Source organism: Oryctolagus cuniculus, chromosome 7, assembly GCF_051225735.1.
Source record: "Oryctolagus cuniculus isolate XC-2025 breed Fujian yellow rabbit chromosome 7, ASM5122573v1, whole genome shotgun sequence".
Classification (NCBI taxonomy): Eukaryota; Metazoa; Chordata; class Mammalia; order Lagomorpha; family Leporidae; genus Oryctolagus; species Oryctolagus cuniculus.
The window spans coordinates 50,717,464-50,736,625 of NC_142873.1; the positions used below are offsets into that span (position 1 = coordinate 50,717,464).

The following is a 19,162-nucleotide window of genomic DNA, read 5'->3' on the forward strand; positions in this document are numbered from 1 at the left end:
GTAGACTCAAAAAAAAAAAAAAATTGGGGGCAGGGGTAAATAGAGTTCCTCCATCTGCTGGTTCACTCTCCAAATGCCTGCAATGGCAGGATTGGCCAGGCTAAAGCCCAGAACTCAATCCAGGTCTCTCATGTACATGGCAAGAACCCACTTACTTGGGCCATCACGGCTATCTCCCAAGATCTACAATAGCAGGAAATGCGAATTCAGAGCTGGAGCTGGGAACTGAACCCAGACACTCCAATATGGGACACATGCAAATGAGCCACAGACCAAACATCTGCTCCTCAAAGGTTTTGCATAAAATTATAACATGTGAGGATAACTAATATGTGTGGCTGAATGAGTTAAAACACTCGTGCAGATCTTGAGTAAATCTCATCTATGCAGCTGAAGCAAATCCTAAGATTTCAAGTCAGGTCATTGAAAATTGTTTTCTTTATAATTTTTTAACTATACATTTGTGATTTGGAAGTTTCTGCAAAATAATAGACTATAGAAGTAAACTAGATGTTAAGGTTAACTTAAGATCATTAGTGCCACATACACCAACATGAAATACTTGTTTAAATATCTCACTGCACATGGTAACAATTTACATGCAAATACCACTTTATAACTCTATATTATGTTCTATACAAATTTAATTGGCAGGATAATACTACAAACCAGTAGATGACAGTATCATCAACAATACTGATGGTATCCCAGTTCTCAATTTTTGCTTTAGCAAACACTCTGTCTGTGGGAAGGCGTTTTGTCCTGAGTCACTGCCCCCTTGTCACCAGGTACGGTAGGTGCACAGAAACATGACTCGGTCTCAGGTTACTTCCACTCTGACGGAAACTTTTTCCTCAGAGGCATTTATGATCTGACCAGAAGAAAAGGCAGTGCAGCTCTAGGCTTTGTGGGATGAACAGTGAAAAGCCAGCCACTCCTCTGAGAAAACTATGACTTCATGAGGTAATCACTCAAGACCAGGGATGGACTGGAAATAAAAACATCATTGGACTTGACATGTAACCTTTTTTATTTTGTGATAAAAATGCTTTCATATAAATTTCATTTTAAGCTACTTTTAGAATGAAACTTTGAAAAGTAAAAACAGTGTGCATTTTCCTTATCACACAGGAATATGCCGTCGTTTTATTGGTTACTGGGTTGCTCATACAAACAGATATAATATCACTTTGAAGAGAAATGTACACAAGGAAGTCACCATAGTACCAAACAGTTATGGGTGGGGGCCTCAGGGTATATAAACATGTCCTCCCAGTCATCATACATTCAATGTATGGGTTAAGGCCAGAATCCCCAAACCTTCCAAAAAACATTAAAACCTTTGGTTCTTTTCTATGCAAGAATTAGGAACTAGGAAATTTAAGAATAAGATGATAAAATGGACTTGAGCAATATAGCTCTGTTTCACCAAAAATCTGTACCTCTCAGTCGTCTCTCCTTCCTCCCACCATCACTAACATAAGCCAGAAAATGACATTTAAAACAAAACAGAAGAAATTAAGCAAAACTATCCCCGAAGGTAGGCAGAAGAGGAGTCAAAGCAAAGAATAATTATAAAAATAAAATTAAACCCAAAATGGGGATAATCTATACATGGCATAAAAATGCGTCCCATAAAAATTTAGTACTCAATTCAGAACCCCAGTGGGAAAGTGATTATCCGTCTTACCTTTCCAGCTACTAGGTATTACATCACTCAAGAGTTCTGCAAATCTCAGACTGGTAAAATGTGTGAAAGGCAGTATTGTTCTAATCATGGAAGCCTGTTGTCTGTGATGGCAACTTTCATGTTCCCCTCCTCCATACCCAAAGCATCCCCAGGAGAAACAAGCCAGTGGGTCGCACACTGCCTGAGGAGGAAGGGGGGCATCCAGCAGCCAAGCAGCTGGGTCAGAGGCAGACAGTGTTAGAAGTGGGGCAGAGTGGCCGGTGCCGCGGCTCACTAGGCTAATCCTCCGCCTAGCGGCGCCGGCACACCAGGTTCTAGTCCCGGTCGGGGCGCCGGATTCTGTCCCGGTTGCCCCCCTTCCAGGCCAGCCCTCTGCTGTGGCCAGGGAGTGCAGTGGAGGATGGCCCAGGTGCTTGGGCCTGCACCCCATGGGAGACCAGGAGAAGCACCTGGCTCCTGCCATCGGATCAGCGCGGTGCGCCGGCCGCGGCGGCCATTGGAGGGTGAACCAACGGCAAAGGAAGACCTTTCTCTCTGTCTCTCTCTCTCACTGTCCACTCTGCCTGTCAAAAAAAAAAAAAAAAAGTGTTATTGAAAAAAAAAAAAAAAAAAAAAAAGAAGTGGGGCAGAGCAGGCGGGCAGGGAGGGGCAGATGTGTGGTCCAGGAGATGAGTTCTTCCCATCTGTGAACAGTAAATGGCTTCAAGGGCAAAGAGTCGCCATTTGGAATGATAAAAATGTTTAGACACTATGCTGGCAGAATGTTGCCATGTGAGAATAAAACACAAAATGTGAAAGGTAATCTGCTTATAATCAGGGCAAATTCATTTTTGCTGGTGGAATGACTTTGGACAAGACTAAAAGTCATTTGTAGACTTTCATGCCAGCAGACAAAAAGGATTTCCATATGGGGCCACAGACAGATAAATCATATGAGTAGGAAACCCTGATGAACACCCCCAAGCCACAGCAGGGATGAAGACTCAAACAAAAACAGCATGGCTAATTCATCTATTAGTCCCTACAAAATGCCCCGGCAGTGCTAATTCTCCAGGTATCACAGGCATCACAGCCACCAGGAGAAGTGACAGTGAGGCCAAGGGACCAATTATTAAATAACCCAGGCAGAAGAAACCTATTCTCCTTTACTACAGTTGGCTAGCAGGATTCTACTCTTAACAGACAGGCAACCAAGGAAGCTGCCAAGGCCATGCACACAGGAGACTCAGGTAAGGCGCAGTGTGCCACAAAGATGACAAAGACAAGCAAGTCCACAATTGTCCGTTATCATCTGGAAGGTGACTCTGGGAAAGGAGACATCCCTGGTAAGTTTCCATGCTAGTTGCCAAAGAAAGAATGTTAAGAATGCTTTGGAGGATAAGAAATGGCAGCAAAAAATAGTAAAAGCTACTTCATAGCTCTTCCCTTCCCACCTTTCTTATTGTGCTGACTGGGACCCTAGAAAAGTAGTCCAACTCTCCATTTCCTCTGCTCGAGCATAGAAAAACTTCATGTTTTTAGCAAGAACCTACTAGGTGTACCAGCAACTCAGGGCACACAGTGTGGAGGGAAGAAAGGCCGTTATCAGCTGGAGCTTGGCGAAGCGGGGGCTGCGACCACCTGACAAAAGGAAGAGGTCTGCTGGCCGTGGGGCCTCCTAAGAAGAAAGTCCAGTCCGACATGGCGAGGGCCTACTGACGAGGCATGTTCTTCCCTGGAGCCGGAAGGAAAGGTTCGACAGCTGAGACTAGCTTCAGCCACTGGATGAGGGAGGGAAGCAGGCCTAGAATTCTAAGACCTGGCACCAACATGTCTCAAACTGGCAGTCATGGAATGCTTGGCAGGAAGTGGAGGGATCTGAAGGTACATAACTGCTGCTTGCATAGGTAGCTTATCTCTTCATTATTCCAACATCTCAACTCTTCTGCTAGTTTAAAAAAAAAAGGGAGACCATAGTACCTGGGCTGCCAAGGATAAAACTTCATATTGACTAAAAAGCAACTGACCTGTATCCTTCCTGGTAAGGTTTAGATAAAGCCTTGCATTCTGGCAAGAGGATTAAGGTATAGCCTACCCCAAAAGCTGGTTCCAAGAACAGGGTATTTGTTCCCCTTTTCTCTCTAGGAATGACGTATGTAGGGGAATGCCACGTGTCCATTTTCTAAAGAAACATTTGGAAAAGTTTACACTGAGAATCATAACCAAGTAAACTCTGTGGGATTCCGAGGGATGCCGGGGAAAAGGCCGCTTAAGCTGCTCTCTAGGGTAGGAATGATTAAAAGCATGAAAGTCTTGTCCAATAGCATGCTGGTGGGGCTACCACCACCAAGAGGTGCAAAATCAAAAGCACCAAATGAAGTCGAGAGAACTTCCAAGATGAGAAGATGAGCTAGGTCAACCTGGGTAGGATTCCAGGCACAATTCCCAATAGGAATCTTCCCATGGGTGTGGCAAAAGCCCCTCAGTCAGAGCTGAAAGAACGTCTGGGCTACAATAGGCATATGTCTTATTCTCCAAACAGAAGAGACTAAACACAGCCCCAAGGCTTGCATTCATCCTGCATTTCCATGAACTCAGCTTGATGGGCACGCGATGAGGAGGAGCCTGGTCGCTCCCACCAAACCCTGCAGATGCCCGGCGAAGCTGACGAGCTGCTGCTCTCACATCATCTGAGAGAGGAGGAGCACTGCCCCCTCCTGCCTCCAGAAGCTGGTCGCAGAGATTTCTTCATTTCTCTCCCGGATGACCTTCATTTGTCCCTCAGCAGCATTTACAATCGGCAGTCCTGCCCCTGCACTGGAGGCAGACTCTTTCACGCGTACACCTGCATGTTGCTGTGTGGTGGCTCAGACATGTGTGTCCCAGGTCCCCGCTGACCACCTCCAGCACCCCCAGGAGTAGGACTGGTGGTCACATCTGACCAGTCAGAAGCAGAGTGGGGTGATGAACTTGACCACTGGTCAGGAGACTCTGGGGATGGTGTCAGGTATGGATGCTCACCCTGGAGGTGGCCACTATGACTGGGTGTTCGCTCAGCAGCACTTGAGGAAGCATAGCTATGCTGTGAAGGGGGTGTAGGGTACTTGCCCACAGAGGCAGGGAAAGGATGATAGGCTGGAAGAATGGTCTGAGCTACCTGCCCATCCTGCTGGGGCATCATGGCAGTGGGGAAAGCCACACTGGGCAAACGGGCCATTTCTGGAATCTGGTACATGGTGGGCAGTGGGCCTGCAACAGCAGGGGGGCAACTGGACTGAGTCTGGGGAGCCCCAGTGGGCTGGGCAATACTTCCCTTGGGGATGAGCTGGAAAGTCACAATAGGGGGCAAGGGCTCCCGTGGGGTGGTTATGTGCTTCCCTTCAGGTGGCCTGCTCTGGGGAGCCATGCCAGGGTGGGTGCCCTCAGCTGGAGCCAGGACCATACCAAACATCTCATTGTACTGGGTGTCATTCACCTCCACACGGTTCATCCAGTCAGCTGGAACGGTGACTGGATGGAGCCTACCTAAGCTTCCAGCACTGCCACTGCCTGGGGGGACAATGTGGTGGTGGGAGAGCAACTGGCTCACTGAGGGAAGCACAGTGCTGGCCCCACCATGAGCCAAAGGCTGCATTTCATGAAGGTTAGAGAAAGACAGTGCATGCTGTGCATGGACTTGGGCACTGGGGGCAGCTGTGGCCAACATAGGGTTGGGTGAGGCCTGCAAGATCCCAGGGGACGTGATCATTGGAGAGGATGTGGTGTCAGACACGTATGTGTGAGGAGACTCCAGAGAATCCACAGGGGATAAAGTCACTGAGCTCTCAGACAGCTGGACCTTCTCACTCAGAGACTTCTTCCTCCTACTACCCTTGGCCTCCTTGGCCTCCTTGGCCAGGTTTGGGAGGCTGGTGGGGATGGCACTCTTGGCGTTGGGCCGCCGAGGCTTCTTGCCCATTGGGGTGTGCTTCAGGCTGAGGAAAGGCCTGTTGGGCCCACAGATGACAGGGGAAAGAGCAGAGGTCAGCACGGTGCCTGGGGGGCTGGGTGTCACATTGTATTCATCCAGGAGGCGCACAATGTCATGGTGCATGCGGTCCCGAGCCACATCGCGGGGAAGACGATCCATGTGGTCCGTGATGTCCCGATTGGCAAAGTGGTCCAAGAGGATCTTGGCTGCTTCATAGCTCCCCTCTCGGGCAGCAAGAAACAGAGGTGTTTCTTCCTACGGAAGAAGCCCACACAGAGCACATTTAAACAGTGTTCTTGACAACATACTCTTATTGTTCTCCTTATAATCCTCTTAGACACTGTCTTCTCAGTGGCCTTCCCCGTGACGTTTAGGCTGTACATGTAGCCCTGTCTGAATGTAGGTACATCTGTGATTTACATACATACAGAATAAGACTATTTCATCTCTTCAGAAAAGCCCATCTTGCTCCTGAGACATCACATCTCCTCAGTTGGGAATTCATGAAATAAGGCATGCCCTGACAGAGACTCACTCAGAAGAGTCCCAAGCTTATGAAAATCAGGTCCCTAAAGGAGAAGGCGTTAGACCTACGAAAAGTGGGAAGAGAAGAAACTAAAATGTATATAGAACTGGAGAAAACAAGGCAAAAGATAAAACACATGTTAAGAAAGAAGTAAAATAAGGGAAGAGAAGAAGGGAACGAGAGCCGACGGATGAGAAGGGAAGCGTGACCAAAAAAACTCAGAGGGAGAAAACTGCATGGGAAAACACCATGGTATCCAAGGTCAGAAGAACAGCAGCAGAGAGAACATGAAAGAAAACCAACAGAAGAAAAAGATGTGAACATGAACAGAAGAGGAAACTGGAGAAAAGGAAGTGTCTGAGAAGGGAAAAGGCAGGAAAGCTAACACCAACTTAGGTATAGGACAGCCTGGTGCTCCTTCCTAGCCCACCCATACACCCAGTATCCCTCATCAAACTCCCACATGGGCCCATCTCTCTCTTCCCTGCTCATAAGAGAAGCTCTGCAGAGAAGAGGGAAGGGCCTCACGACGAAGGCTCCACTGAGCATCCTCCAGCTCAGGGCCCACAGTCTGTACCTTGTTGTCCTGCATGTCTCGGTTGGCCCCATTTTTCAATAGTAAAAGAGTTGCCTCCACATTGTTGACAGCAGCTGCCCAGTGAAGAGCAGATTTTCCTGCAGGTGAAAAATGTTTTTATCAGTAGACGGACAGAAGGCCATGTCCTGTGCATATCAGGAAGCACCAAGACTTGGAAGACAAGGAACCCTTGACTCCCCAGAGACGAGTAGGGGGACAGTTCACTCCAGTCCAGTTGCATCTGTCTTTCCTCTGATCTGGGAATACTTCAGTACTGGCCTCCCAGTAGCAGAAGCCCTTGAGGAAAAAGCATCACATGCACATGCTATCCATGTCCTCCACAGGGCAGAACCTGCCTTGCACATGGTGAAGACAACAACCTTTCTAATGCATGCCAGAATGTATACTTCAGATACCCTACAACCCTCCCAGGGAAGCAGCCCTCCTAAATCTTTGTATCAACAGTGATGTGCTCAGACCTACACAGGCAAACTTTTCATGGACTTGTTCGGAGGTTCAGGAACCCTCACAAACAATCCTTTCTCATTTTGATCTAGGGGTCTCCCATTAGCTCAATTCCCTGAGCCCAATATGCTAAGAGAAAAACAAACTGAATGCATAAATTAAAGAACTCCCGAATGGATCTGGTTCTTAGAAAGCTCTTTAAGGACCATGTAACACTTCTTAGATGTAGGCTCTGCAGGCAAGAATCCAAGTTCCTGCCTCGCATCCCTACCATGGTCATCCACAGCATTCACATCTGCTTGGCAGTTGATCAGTTCTGCCACCATGCCCTCCACAGCCAGGCGGGCAGCCAGGATCAGAGGTGTGGTTCCATCATTCATCCTGGCATCTAGATCAGTTACTCGATTGCGGATCAGAATCTAGAAATGGAGAAAGTACAAAAAGGAGTCACTGGGTAAAGCAAAATACTGAAACCAAGAGGAAAAACGAGAGCATTTGAGCTGATGCTGTACTAAGTCCCTGGAAGGCGGGGTAAGTCTTATTATTTTTGTATACAAAATCCTAAGATCCTGTAATAGTAAATCAGTAAGTATTCATTAGATGAATGAATGAATAACCCAACCAATGAATGCTCAAACATGTCTCAGGTAATGTGATGCTCTTCTATTTTCTTTTAAAAATTTATTTGAAAGACAGAGAGAGAGGGAGAGTCAGAGACAGAAAGATCTTCCATCTGCTGGTTCACTCCCTAAATGTCCACAATGGCCGGGGCTGTGCCAGGTTATAGCTAGCAGCCTGCGACTCCATCTTGGGTGCCGGGGCCCAAACACTCAGGCCATCTTCCACTGCCCTCCCAGGTGCATTAGCAGGGAACTGGATAGGAAGTGGAGCAGCCAGGACTCAAACCTATGCTCATATGGGATTCTGGCATTGCAGACGGTGGCTTAACCTGCTGTGTCAGAACACTAGCCCCTGTACTTGCATTTCCTAAGGGGGAAAAATGGGGAAACATTACAGCTTCAATCACAGAAGATTCAGAATGCTTCCAGTTTCCTTGTGAGGGTAAAATAAAAGTGCACCGAGGAGGACTCTGCCAACTTAAGTCAGACAAACTGCCAGTGAGCAGCTGGAAGCCCACAAAGTCAAGGAAATATGCAAAGAGCAGCAAACAGTTGTCCAGGGATTCGGAACAGGGGTCACTACCATCTAAGTACTTGGGAGACATCTTGGAACATCAAAATATCATCTTCTTCAGCTTGCTGCATCACCACCACTCACAACCTGGCTATAAACAGCTAGGTCAGTTAGCCTGCCTCCCATTTTCCTGCTTGTCCATCTTGCAAGTTTGACTCAGAATACCTGCCCCGATCTCTCAAAGAATCACTACATGAATTCAGAGACACTAAACCTCACAGACCCCTAAGGAATTCTTCTCATGTAGATCACCTCTTCTCATGTTCTTTACCTGAAAGACACCCTGGGCATCAGCTGCCACTGCAGCATGGAGAGGGCAGCGGCCCATGTTGTCCTGGGCATTGGCATCGGCACCTGCATCCAGGAGCCGCTTGGCAGCATCGGCCCTCGAGTAGCGGGCTGCAAGGTGCAGGGCCATCTCACCGGTCCTGTCTGTCTGAGCTTGGAGGCTGGCGCCTTGGTAGACCAAGTCTGTGATGATGTTGGCAGCAGAGTCCTCAGCATCTTCATCTTCATCACTCACATCGGAGCTGCCTCCTCGGAGAGAGGCCAACATCAGTGGGGTACACCCATCTGCAGGAAAGGAAAATGCCAAAAAATAGTTCCTTTCCTGAGAAGAAGAGAGTGGACTCTATTGTTGGAATAGTTCTATTTGAATAAAATTATTGTTGGGGAAAAGAATTATCTGTGCTTCAATTAGTTTATTTGTGCTGCCTACTTCTCCTCTGACAGCATCATTTCTGTAAAGAGCAGAAATGGGAAATCAGAGTCTTTATGAAGTTGGGGTTCTTCTCTCAGTTAAACAAACTTTTTTGTTCTAGTTTAATGCCCATGTTATTTTAAACTGGACATGTGAAAACATGTATCCATTGTTAACAGAGTTACTTCAAAAAGTTTTTGAAAAAACAGAATTTAAGGATACATTTATTTTGGTGCAGAAATTCTTGAAATCCCTGCACTTGAAGGGTTTTCAGAAAGTTCATTGAAAATGTGTACTAGAGGCGAAACTACACATAAATTTCAAAATTTTATTGCATAAAATTCCATTTTCTGCATTGTGAAGTACCTTTGTGTATTCACAAAATACCATCTAACCACAGTCATGCATCCCCGGATGCTGGGTATCCACTCTGAAAAAAATGCATTGTTAGGAGCCTTTGGTGTTGTATGAGCAGTATAAAGTGCCCTGAAACAAACTAAAATAGTTACAGAGGCACTGGGTTTTATAATCTTATGAGACCACCACCCTAACTGTAGCCCATCATTGCCTACAATGTCATTATTTGGTTCCCTGCTTTGGAAAATTTTTTATCCTACTAAAACCTAACTCACTCATTAGCTTGTTTGCTGTATCTGATGCAGTGTGAAATCCTTGTTTTCCTTCTAAGGTGATGACATCTGCATGCCTGCATTCCTTACGCATTCATTTCCGTGGTTGATTTAGAGCCTGTGAAACTACCAGGGGTTGTATTACCAGATGGGGCAAACGCAGGGACAAGCAGCCAGAATGAAGGGCAGGCACTGCCTACTGAGGAGGGCAAGGATTGCAGTGCTGACCTGGGCCCCGGACGTTCACGTCCAGCACATCCACCTCCTGCTCTGCCTGAGGAGGAGTGAGGGCCAGCGATGGTGTCCGACGGATGTCTGCAGCTTCCAGGTGCTGCTGTGTCCACGGGCGTCGGTCAATGGGGTCGTCCTCTTCCGAGAGTAGAGCCTCATCTTCAGCCTGAAAGAGGAAAACCAAACTCCCTATCAGTCTGACCCACCTTCAGACACTGTTACAGGCAGCTGATCCCTGATCTCCTGACCTCCCTGCCAGTTCTTTCTGCCTACCCTCGACTGCACACAAGGATCCACCTTGGCTTCCCGCTGCTCTCACAACGTGCTTCCTACTTATCTCTCGTGCATCCTCTGGACAGTTCTTCCATGTCCCCAGTAGCAGACCCTGGACTTGAGTTTCAATACGCTCCCTCTTGACTCTCAAAGATCTGTATTCTCCCTTTGGGGCCTCTGCCCTTGTTGTTTCCTTCTGCCTGCAACAGTTTCACTCAATTCTTTGACTAAGACCAACTACTGTTCAAATAAAAATTAAACTTGATCTGAATAGGCACATGTGTGAAGTCCTTACATGCCACTATGCAGCAGTCTATACCATGAGACTGTAAGGATCTTGAGAAGAGGAAGTAAGCCTTGTTCAAAGTACCCATGACTTACCACAGTACCCAGCACAGCACAGCTCTCAGGAAAGATCACTGAGTAATCATAATTAGGATAATTTAAAAGCAGTTATTCTTTATTGAGTGCTTCATACATGACAGGAAGTAGGTAAAGCACATTATAGCACTTGCTATATTTAATCCTTGCAATTCCCAGAGGACAGATTTACCATTATTCCCATTTAACAGATAAAGCTAATTAAATATAAAGATATTAAATGACTTGTCAGGTACGAAGTAGCAGAACTTTGAACTGGATCCAGCTCTGATTATTAACTAAAGTAATGTTCTTAGCTATCACTTTTTCTTGTTCCTAGCCATGGAGAGCTACGGATGAACGGTCTTTTTCCACATCAGCTTCAGCCCAATCCACCTCTTGCTCTCTATGGTTTTCACTTCCTGAGTTCAACATGCAGAGCCTCCAAAGCCAATGGTCACTGGCTTTATGCCACTGCTGAATTTCCTCCTCTTCTACCGAGGAAGTTCCCAGAGAGATCAGTGATGGAACTGATAGGACACACACCAGTTCTGATTCAACTAACATGAGCGTGACACCTGAGGAGGGGCCATGTCTAAGAATCCCCAGGAAATACACCAATACCTAAGGCTTCCTACAGTTTGTTTGAACCTGGGAGGCTATTGTCTGGGCAACATATAAAGACTATCATCCTTTCCTCCCTGTCAGGACACCTAGAACCAAAAGAAAGGAATCAGAAATATGACTGGATCATGGCTGGCTGTGGTGGTTCCACCATGGCTAGCTTACCTTGGCCTTCTTTGGCTGGGGTCCTTCATCATCGACCCAGTGTTCACTTGTTCCAGAACCAATTAGATTCGCCTCTGAGACTTGCACTGAGAGATTTCTGACATTATAAAAAGGGGAAAAACAAGAGCAGAGGTCACAACATACACTCACATAGTGACTTTCTTTTCTTTTTTTTTTTTTTCTTTTTTTATTTTTGACAGAGTGGACAGTGGAGAGAGAGACAGAGAGAAAGGTCTTCCTTTACCATTGGTTCACCCTCCAGTGGCTGCTGCGGCTGGCGCGCTGCGGCCAGCACACCGTGCTGATCTGAAGGCAGGAGCCAGGTGCCTCTCCTGGTCTCCCAAGTGGGTGCAGGGCCCAAGCACTTGGGCCATCCTCCACAGCACTCCCTGGCCACAGCAGAGAGCTGGCCTGGAAGAGGGGCAACCGGGACAGAATCTGGCGCCCTGACCAGGACTAGAACCCCGTGTGCCGGGGACGCAAGGCCGAGGATTAGCCTATTGAGCCGTGGTGCCGGCTCACATAGTGACTTTCAACACTTTTTTCCACCACGACACACTCCCCTGGCTATACTATGACTATTGGAGACCCTGGCCCTGAAAGGATGGGTAATATTTTATGTGACATCCTGAGCATTTATCCTTTCCTTTCTCACTGAGCAAGAGCTTACAACACAAGTGTGCTTCAGCACAGAAGCTGCGCACCACAGTGATTCAACAGGCACAGGCTAGATGCACTCAGATGCTGAGTGTGGTCACAGTCACTTGCAAGGCATTCAAGATCATGGCCAGAGCTTAGAATTTAAAATCACAATTCAACAAGATATACTTTTCCATAAATCCCTACCAACTACACAAGTAATGGCTATTTGGCAAACTGCCTTACTTCAGCCCCACAGCATCCTGTCCCACTGGCTCACGACGCTTGTGATTGCTGGAGTCTCGGCGAAGGGTGAAACCTTCAGGCAGCCAGAGGGAGCCATGCTTCCGCTTTCGTTTTGCCATGATTACCCCCAGCAAGATGATAAACAGGATGATGACCACGGCAACAGCGAGTAGATAGAGGAGCTGCGTGGGCTTTGGAGCCAGAGATTCACCTGAAAGGCAGAGATAAGGACGGTGCCACATAAAATAGCAGCCTGTCATCTTAGCACCCAATGCATTCAGATGGCAATTTTGACTTCCCCAGCCATGAAAAATACAGGGCTGCACATCAGAAAGTGGGCCCCTGGGGCACCCTACCTCCACCCCGTTCCCCGTCACACCAGTGTACTCACTGACGACAGACACGAGAGGGTATGAGAGGGTCCCCTGGATGGCGTGGGAAGCCAGCAGAGCTGCCGCTGCATCGGTGTTCTTGAAGCACTGGTCTGAGTCTTGAACACACTGGCGGTTGTCAATCTCCAGAAACACCTTAGAGCTGTGGGTTGCCAAGGCAGGAGAGGAAGAAGGGACATGGTGGTAGTCCCCAAGGGTACAGGTGCAGCAGGCTCATTTAAAATGCCCTACACAAGCCTCCCCACCTCTGGGATGCTGCCTTCAGAAAGACCTCAGAAATGAGGATATTGTCTGTTCAGATCCTAAACACTGATTCCCACTTAGGGGATGCATCACCTCCTTTAGTCTGCGTGGTCAGAGCCTTCTGACTAAGGCACCATGTGACAAGATGAGAAAACAGTTCTGAAGATTTCGGTGGTCCCCTTCCACCTCTTCTACCTCCTCAGGGGACTGAGGCCACTCTAAAACTCTCCTGCATATTTTAGTCCTTATTCTCTGCGTTTCTGTCTCAGCTAGCTGGAGGGCTGAAAGTTTGAGATACAAAGAGTAGGGGTGTGAAAGCACAACTAAAGATTGTGAAAGAGACATAATGAGGCGCCTGACAAATAAGGCAAAGATCAATACAAAAGAACAGTCACAAATAAAGGGAATTGAGGGAGATCTGGCAAAGGGCGTTTGAGGAGCTACCCCTCCCCAAACATCCTGCCTCCTGCTTGCTCCTGCCTCCTGCTTGCTCCAGCCCACCCTTCAGCATGCACCCCAACATCAAGGCAAACCTTTAACCTCAAACATAAGAGCTGGGATAATGAATGAACCATTCTATTTGCCTGAGCTTTACATTTTTACAGGTGCAGTTATGACTTTACTGTGAATCAAAGTGCTCGGTTTTATAAAATTAACCATTAAGAAGTGTAGAAACCAAAAACCTACCCAGCCACCTCCTGTTCTTGTTCATCAGGAAGGGATCTACGTGTCATCCTCTGCTTCTTCATGGCAGCTGACTTCTCACCATAATAGGGGTACACCATCAGGTCTCCCTGGGAGTCCCGTTTAATGCGCAGGTTGGTGTGCAGCAGGGTGCCCAGGGCCCGCAAGAAGCTGCGAGCATCCTGAAGCAGCTGTTCAGGGGGCATCAGCACCACGATGACCAGCGTGCCCTCTGCCAGGTTCTCAGGTCGGTCAGCAGCACAGTCCAGCCCGTCCCAGCCACACTCCTCACTGTTGCATCCCTGGTCACAGTGGTTATCTTTGAAGTGGTCTGCACAATACTTGTCATACCTAGGTGAGGGAGGCAGAAGCAGAGAGAACTGGGAGAGGGCTCAGACTCGATAGAGCTCTATTTGGTTTCCATTAGGGATGACTGTGGGTTTTCCTATCCATCTTCCGCTGGCCATTTCAGGACCCAAAAGTGCTGTAAAGCCTTGACTCTCCTGTCTCTGACATCACAGAGTATACCAGACAGTGCTCCCTGAATGAGGAACAACACTGTGCTCATCCTGCTGCAGGGGTCCTGGGGCTCCCAGGTGGCTCACACGCTTGTTAAATCAGATTTTTAAACATTCTTTACAGTTTTCAGCTGGTATGCAAAAATGGTACATATGTATGGGTGCCATATGATTTATAAACTCTGATAGTCAAGTCAGGGCAAACCTATCTATCTCCTCAAACATGTATCTCTCTCTTTTTTTTTTTGACAGGCAGAGTGGACAGTGAGAGAGACAGAGAAAGGTCTTCATTTACTGTTGGTTCACCCTCCAATGGCTGCTGCAGCCGGCGCACTGTGGCCAGTGCACCACGCTGATCCAAAGCCAGGAGCCAGGAGCTTCCCCTGGTTTCCCATGCGGGTGCAGGGCCCAAGGACTTGGGCCATCCTCCACTGCACTCCCGGGCCACAGCAGAGAGCTGGCCTGGGAGAGGAGCAACTGGGACAGAATCCGGTGCCCCGACCAGGACTAGAACCCGGTGTGCCGGTGCCACAGGTGGAGGATTAGCCTATTGAGCCCCGGTGCCAGCCTCTCAAACATGTATCTCAAGTCAAGGCTGCGTATCTGAAACAAAAAAGCCAACCTGGTTCTTGCTTCCTCTACTTTGTATCCACTGCTCCTTTTAAGATAACAATAGGCATTAAGATGTAAAAGGTTCCTCTAAAAGGTGCCTCCAGAAACTAGATTAAATAGCCCTAAACCATCAAGAGTTGTTGTACAGAGAACCATGTCAATACAGCTCAGGACTGGACTCAACTACAGAAGGTAAAAGGAGACATTATATCTCACTGGTACAGCCTCTTTCAAATACTGTTAAGATGGGGCCGGCATTGTGGCGTAGAAGGTAAAGCCACCATCTGTGATGACAGCATCCCATATGGGTACCAGACTGTGTCCTGGCTGATCCACTGCTGCAATCCAGCTTTCTGCTAATGGTCTACAGTAGCAGAAAATGGCCCAAGTTTTTGGGTTTCTGCCACCAATGTTCTGGCTCCTGGCTTTGGCCTGGCCCAGCACTGGCCATTGCAGCCATCTGGGGAATGAGCCAGAGAATGAACGCGCTCTCTCTCTGTCTCCCTCTCTTTCTGTAACTGTGACTTTCAAATAAATAAATAAATAAATACATCTTAAACAAAAATTCTGTGGAAATGAACTAGAACCTCCAATTCTAAATGATGCACAAATCATTTCATCTCCATTTTCCTTTCCTCCAGCCCCACTCCCTATCCCTTTATTTTTCTACCCTTTGGTACAATCTGCAAGGTAACTCAGTGAGAAAACTAGGAGGCAGGACTAGCTATGATGCTTGGGCAAGTTCTTTAACCCTTTGGGCCACAGTCCCCTCACCTAGGAAAGACTTAGTAATCCCTATGACTCACAAGATTGTTGAGAATTAACTAAGGTTAAGTTAGATGGTATGGTTAATATGCAAGTTATTATGTAAGCCAAAAAGAACCTGTAACTGTAATCATGAAGAGCAGAAAGGTTAAGAGGCCTAATCTAGCTTATGCTTCCTGATGAATCTAGATGCGGAAAACCAGTCTTAGGAGAAGGGATGAGGTGAACAGAGAAGGTACAGACCTTTCCGTCCATCCTGTAGTCAGGTTACATGACAGGCTGCCTGAAACTGGGTAATACCACTTCCAAAAGTTATCTCCCCAGGACGTCATGACAGCAGCAGGTGAGAAGGCAGAGGGAGGCACAGAGAGAGGATAATTATGCAATGAGCATTCCTGGCACTCTGTCAGCAAGGGAGAGCACAGGATAGCGTGCGATGGAACAGGCTGGAACCATCTGGAAAGTGAAGGCAGCTTGGGCTGAAGCACTGGAGTGGTTAGGAGCAGGAACAAGAGACCGAGGTGTGTTAGTGACAGTCCCCCTGAGCTTCTGGAGAACCTGGAGCCCTTACTTGCATGTCTTGCTGTTCCCCTGACATTCAAAGTTGTCAAAGAGGCACTCGGCTGTGTTGCACAGCTCATCACACTGGTTGTTGATGTAATCCCAGCAGGGGAGTGGGGAGGAGCAGTTGGCCCAGGGGTCCTCCATAGTGAGGGAACAGTCACCCCCGTCCCACTGGCAGGCATGGCTGTTGCAGGCCTCGTCACAGACGCCATCTCGAGCTTTGTCGGCGCAATATTGGCTGAGACAGGTGGCAGGCGGGCTGCTGGTAGGGGCTGAATAGAGTTCGCAGTGGCTGCCCCAGAACGGAGGGGCACAGTGGCAAGAGTAATAAGGAGGCTGGCGCTGAGGGTAGCAGCTGCCCCCGTGCTGGCAGGGGCTACTGGCACAGCCTGCATCACAGTCCTGGGGGTTAGGGCAGAAGCAGCGGGGTCCTGAGGCAGTGTGCACACACTGCTCCCCTCTCCGACACTTCACTTGGCCACAGCTGCTCTGGCATCTTGCCCCGGAGAATCCCTGTGGAAATGAGTGATGAAATGAGGCTGTTAGGAGGGCTCCCAGGGCTTGTTCCATTTAGCCTTCCCATCTCCTATCTTCCATGCTTTTGGAAGCATAAAGACTGACATTCGGTTAAGATCCCTCCTTGTAGCCTCTGGGGACTAAGTCTGGGAAAAAAATCTCTTCAAGTCCACCATTGGGTTGGGCTAAAGGTTCCACAGGACAAATGTAGAATTGTCTCCCTTCAAGAGCTCACTTCCAGGCGTTTAGTGTGCAGGTCAGGTAGGGGTAGAAGTCAGCCAATGTTGTTCTACAGGCAGCTTCTCTAATTGCCATTAGACCTCTCATATGCTGGCTTTGGTGGGGGGAGTCATAGAGAACATCCACATCTTATTTCATCTTTGGACTTGCTGCCCAGCCCATGTCAGGGTTACTGGACGGGCTTCCTTTTGGTCTCTCTCCACAGAGTGATCTCCGTTTTAGTGGAGTTTCAGTCTGGCAGTGGCAAGAGTCTGCATAGTAAATAGCTAAAATTAAGCCTCCTTTCAGCTTAAGAAGCAACTTGCCCCTCAATGGTCCCTGCTAAGGAATTCAAACAGAAAAGCATTTTTACCAGTTCTGGCCCAGCCAGGGGCCAAGAGCCCAGAAACACTGGCCCTGTTTGAAAGGCTTATCCTACCACTTGCCGGGCTTCCCACCAGTGCTTCTGGAGCTGGTGGTCACATATGGGGAAGTGTCTTCATCTTGGGAGTGACTGAAACCCATCTTAAATGAAAAAGCAAAAACAAATCCAGCACCCTCTCTTCAGAGCAAAACTGTGTCCCCGTTACGGAGCCCGTATCAGGCTCTCAACTAGGTTTCAGGTCATTTCTGTCACAGGTTGTATGCAAGAGGCTGTGTCCCTTCAATCAGTGGCAGGGCACTTACCGGGGGACAGCGACAAATGAAGCCATCAGGCATGTTGCTGGCCACAGCACAGGTGCCTCCGTTCATGCAAGGCATCTGGGGACACACATCCACAAAGGTTTCACAGTGACGGCCTTGGGGCAGAGAATAAAAAGCGGTTTTAAAAGGCAGCAGTAGTAACTGCAAGTTTCCTGAACAGAAGCCCACTGGAGGAATCCAAGACCAGGATGGAGCCAGGGCTCTGTGAACTCAGAAATGTGGGAAGATGAAGACACGCTCTGGACCTTGACACACTTGGCCCTTCGCAGGCTCCAACCAGCTCCCTCATCTGCCTCGCCCATGCAGTCAACACATCCCCAAGTCAGTTGACAAAATGAAAAGCCTGCAAAAAGTAACGCTAATCCAATTAGGGTACTGCAAAAAGAAAGAAAAACCACACCTCATCTTTTTCAGAGGTTGGAGGAATCAGATTAACACACAGTTCCTCACACTCTGCTAACACCATCTACTTCACAGGGCAGTCATAACTCGCCCATCTATCTAGGTGACAATTGGCAGTTTATGGAGAGTTTCCATACTATGCTGTCTTTCTAGAAAACACATCTTAATTCTCCCAGAGTCACTTTTCTCTAGATGCAGTTCTAAAGTAGAAGACGTCCAGAGGCCACAGTACCATGACAGTGGGATCACGAGGGAGACACGAGGCTCAGCTGGGCCCTCTGCACAGCAGAGACAGGCCCCATGTGGCCTGCAGTCACTTATAAATAGAAGAAACAGCTTTACAAAAGCAACAAAAATACACTGTGACATTTTTGGCCACTTATAATAAAGAAGCAGAATTACAAATGTCTGCTCAATCTAGCCACAGCTGCTAACCAAGAATGGGCATTCCTAGAACACAAGCCCAGGGGACTGGCAGGCCCTCACTGTCAGCAACAGCATCTCGCAAGGACAGCCATCCCTGTGGTCATGGATTCTTCTCATCCACCACCATGGAACTAACACAAGCAACTTCCTGGCTGTAGGACACCAACTACAGGTGGGTTCATCCCTTCCTTCTCCTACTGCCCTTTTCCTCTGTTAGTGCCTATCCATGTTTCCAGATGAAGGGTCCCTCAGAGACAATGAAACAGGAGCCAGCTTTGCTTCTCTGGCTTCCCAAGAACACCAGAGCCAACGAGAGGCTGTAGACAGATTGTCCGTATGCCTTCTGTTCCATAATAACTCAACAGGCTTGATGTTCATTCAGTGAATGTTCCTCCAGGTAGTGATCAGATTGCAAAATACCTCCTTTTTTTTGGTAAAACCCTAATATTCAGGGTCAGCACTGTGGCAGAGCAGGTATAACTGCTGCCTGCAGTGCAGGCATCCCAATCCCATATGGGCACTGGTTTGAGTCTAGTCTATTCTGTTTCTGATCCAGCTCCCTGCTAATGCACCTGGGAAAGCAGTGGAAGATGGTCCAAGTCCTTGGAGCCCAGCACCCATGTGGGAGACCTGGAGGAAGCTGCTGGCTCCTGGCTTCAGAATGGCCCAGCTATAGCCGAGGCAACAATTTGGAGAGTGAACCAGCAAATAGAATCTCTCTCTCTCTGCCTTTGTCTCTGTAACTCTGCCTTTCCAACAAATAAATAAATCTTAAAAAAAAAAAAAAAAAAGGAGAATTAAAAAAAGTCTTAACATTCTTAAAATGCAGATCTTTGAAATTGGAACTG

General features: G+C 47.9%; 1 protein-coding gene across 2 annotated transcripts in view; it reads right to left on the reverse strand.

Moving 5' to 3' along the window:
* Positions 1–1,012: 1,012 nt before the first annotated feature.
* Positions 1,013–19,162, reverse strand: part of NOTCH2 (notch receptor 2) — a 175,109-nt gene continuing 156,959 nt past the window's right edge. For both annotated transcript variants that reach the window (XM_089300080.1, XM_089300081.1), the window contains 11 exons: positions 17,469–17,581; positions 16,054–16,559; positions 13,591–13,938; positions 12,660–12,802; positions 12,269–12,479; positions 11,384–11,480; positions 9,959–10,127; positions 8,673–8,974; positions 7,479–7,626; positions 6,743–6,840; positions 1,013–5,894 (listed from right to left, as the gene is read on the reverse strand). In XM_089300080.1, the coding sequence (XP_089156206.1) occupies positions 4,503–5,894; positions 6,743–6,840; positions 7,479–7,626; positions 8,673–8,974; positions 9,959–10,127; positions 11,384–11,480; positions 12,269–12,479; positions 12,660–12,802; positions 13,591–13,938; positions 16,054–16,559; positions 17,469–17,581 (3,527 nt within the window). In that variant the 3' untranslated portion in view covers positions 1,013–4,502. The remainder of the gene's footprint in view (positions 5,895–6,742; positions 6,841–7,478; positions 7,627–8,672; positions 8,975–9,958; positions 10,128–11,383; positions 11,481–12,268; positions 12,480–12,659; positions 12,803–13,590; positions 13,939–16,053; positions 16,560–17,468; positions 17,582–19,162) is intronic.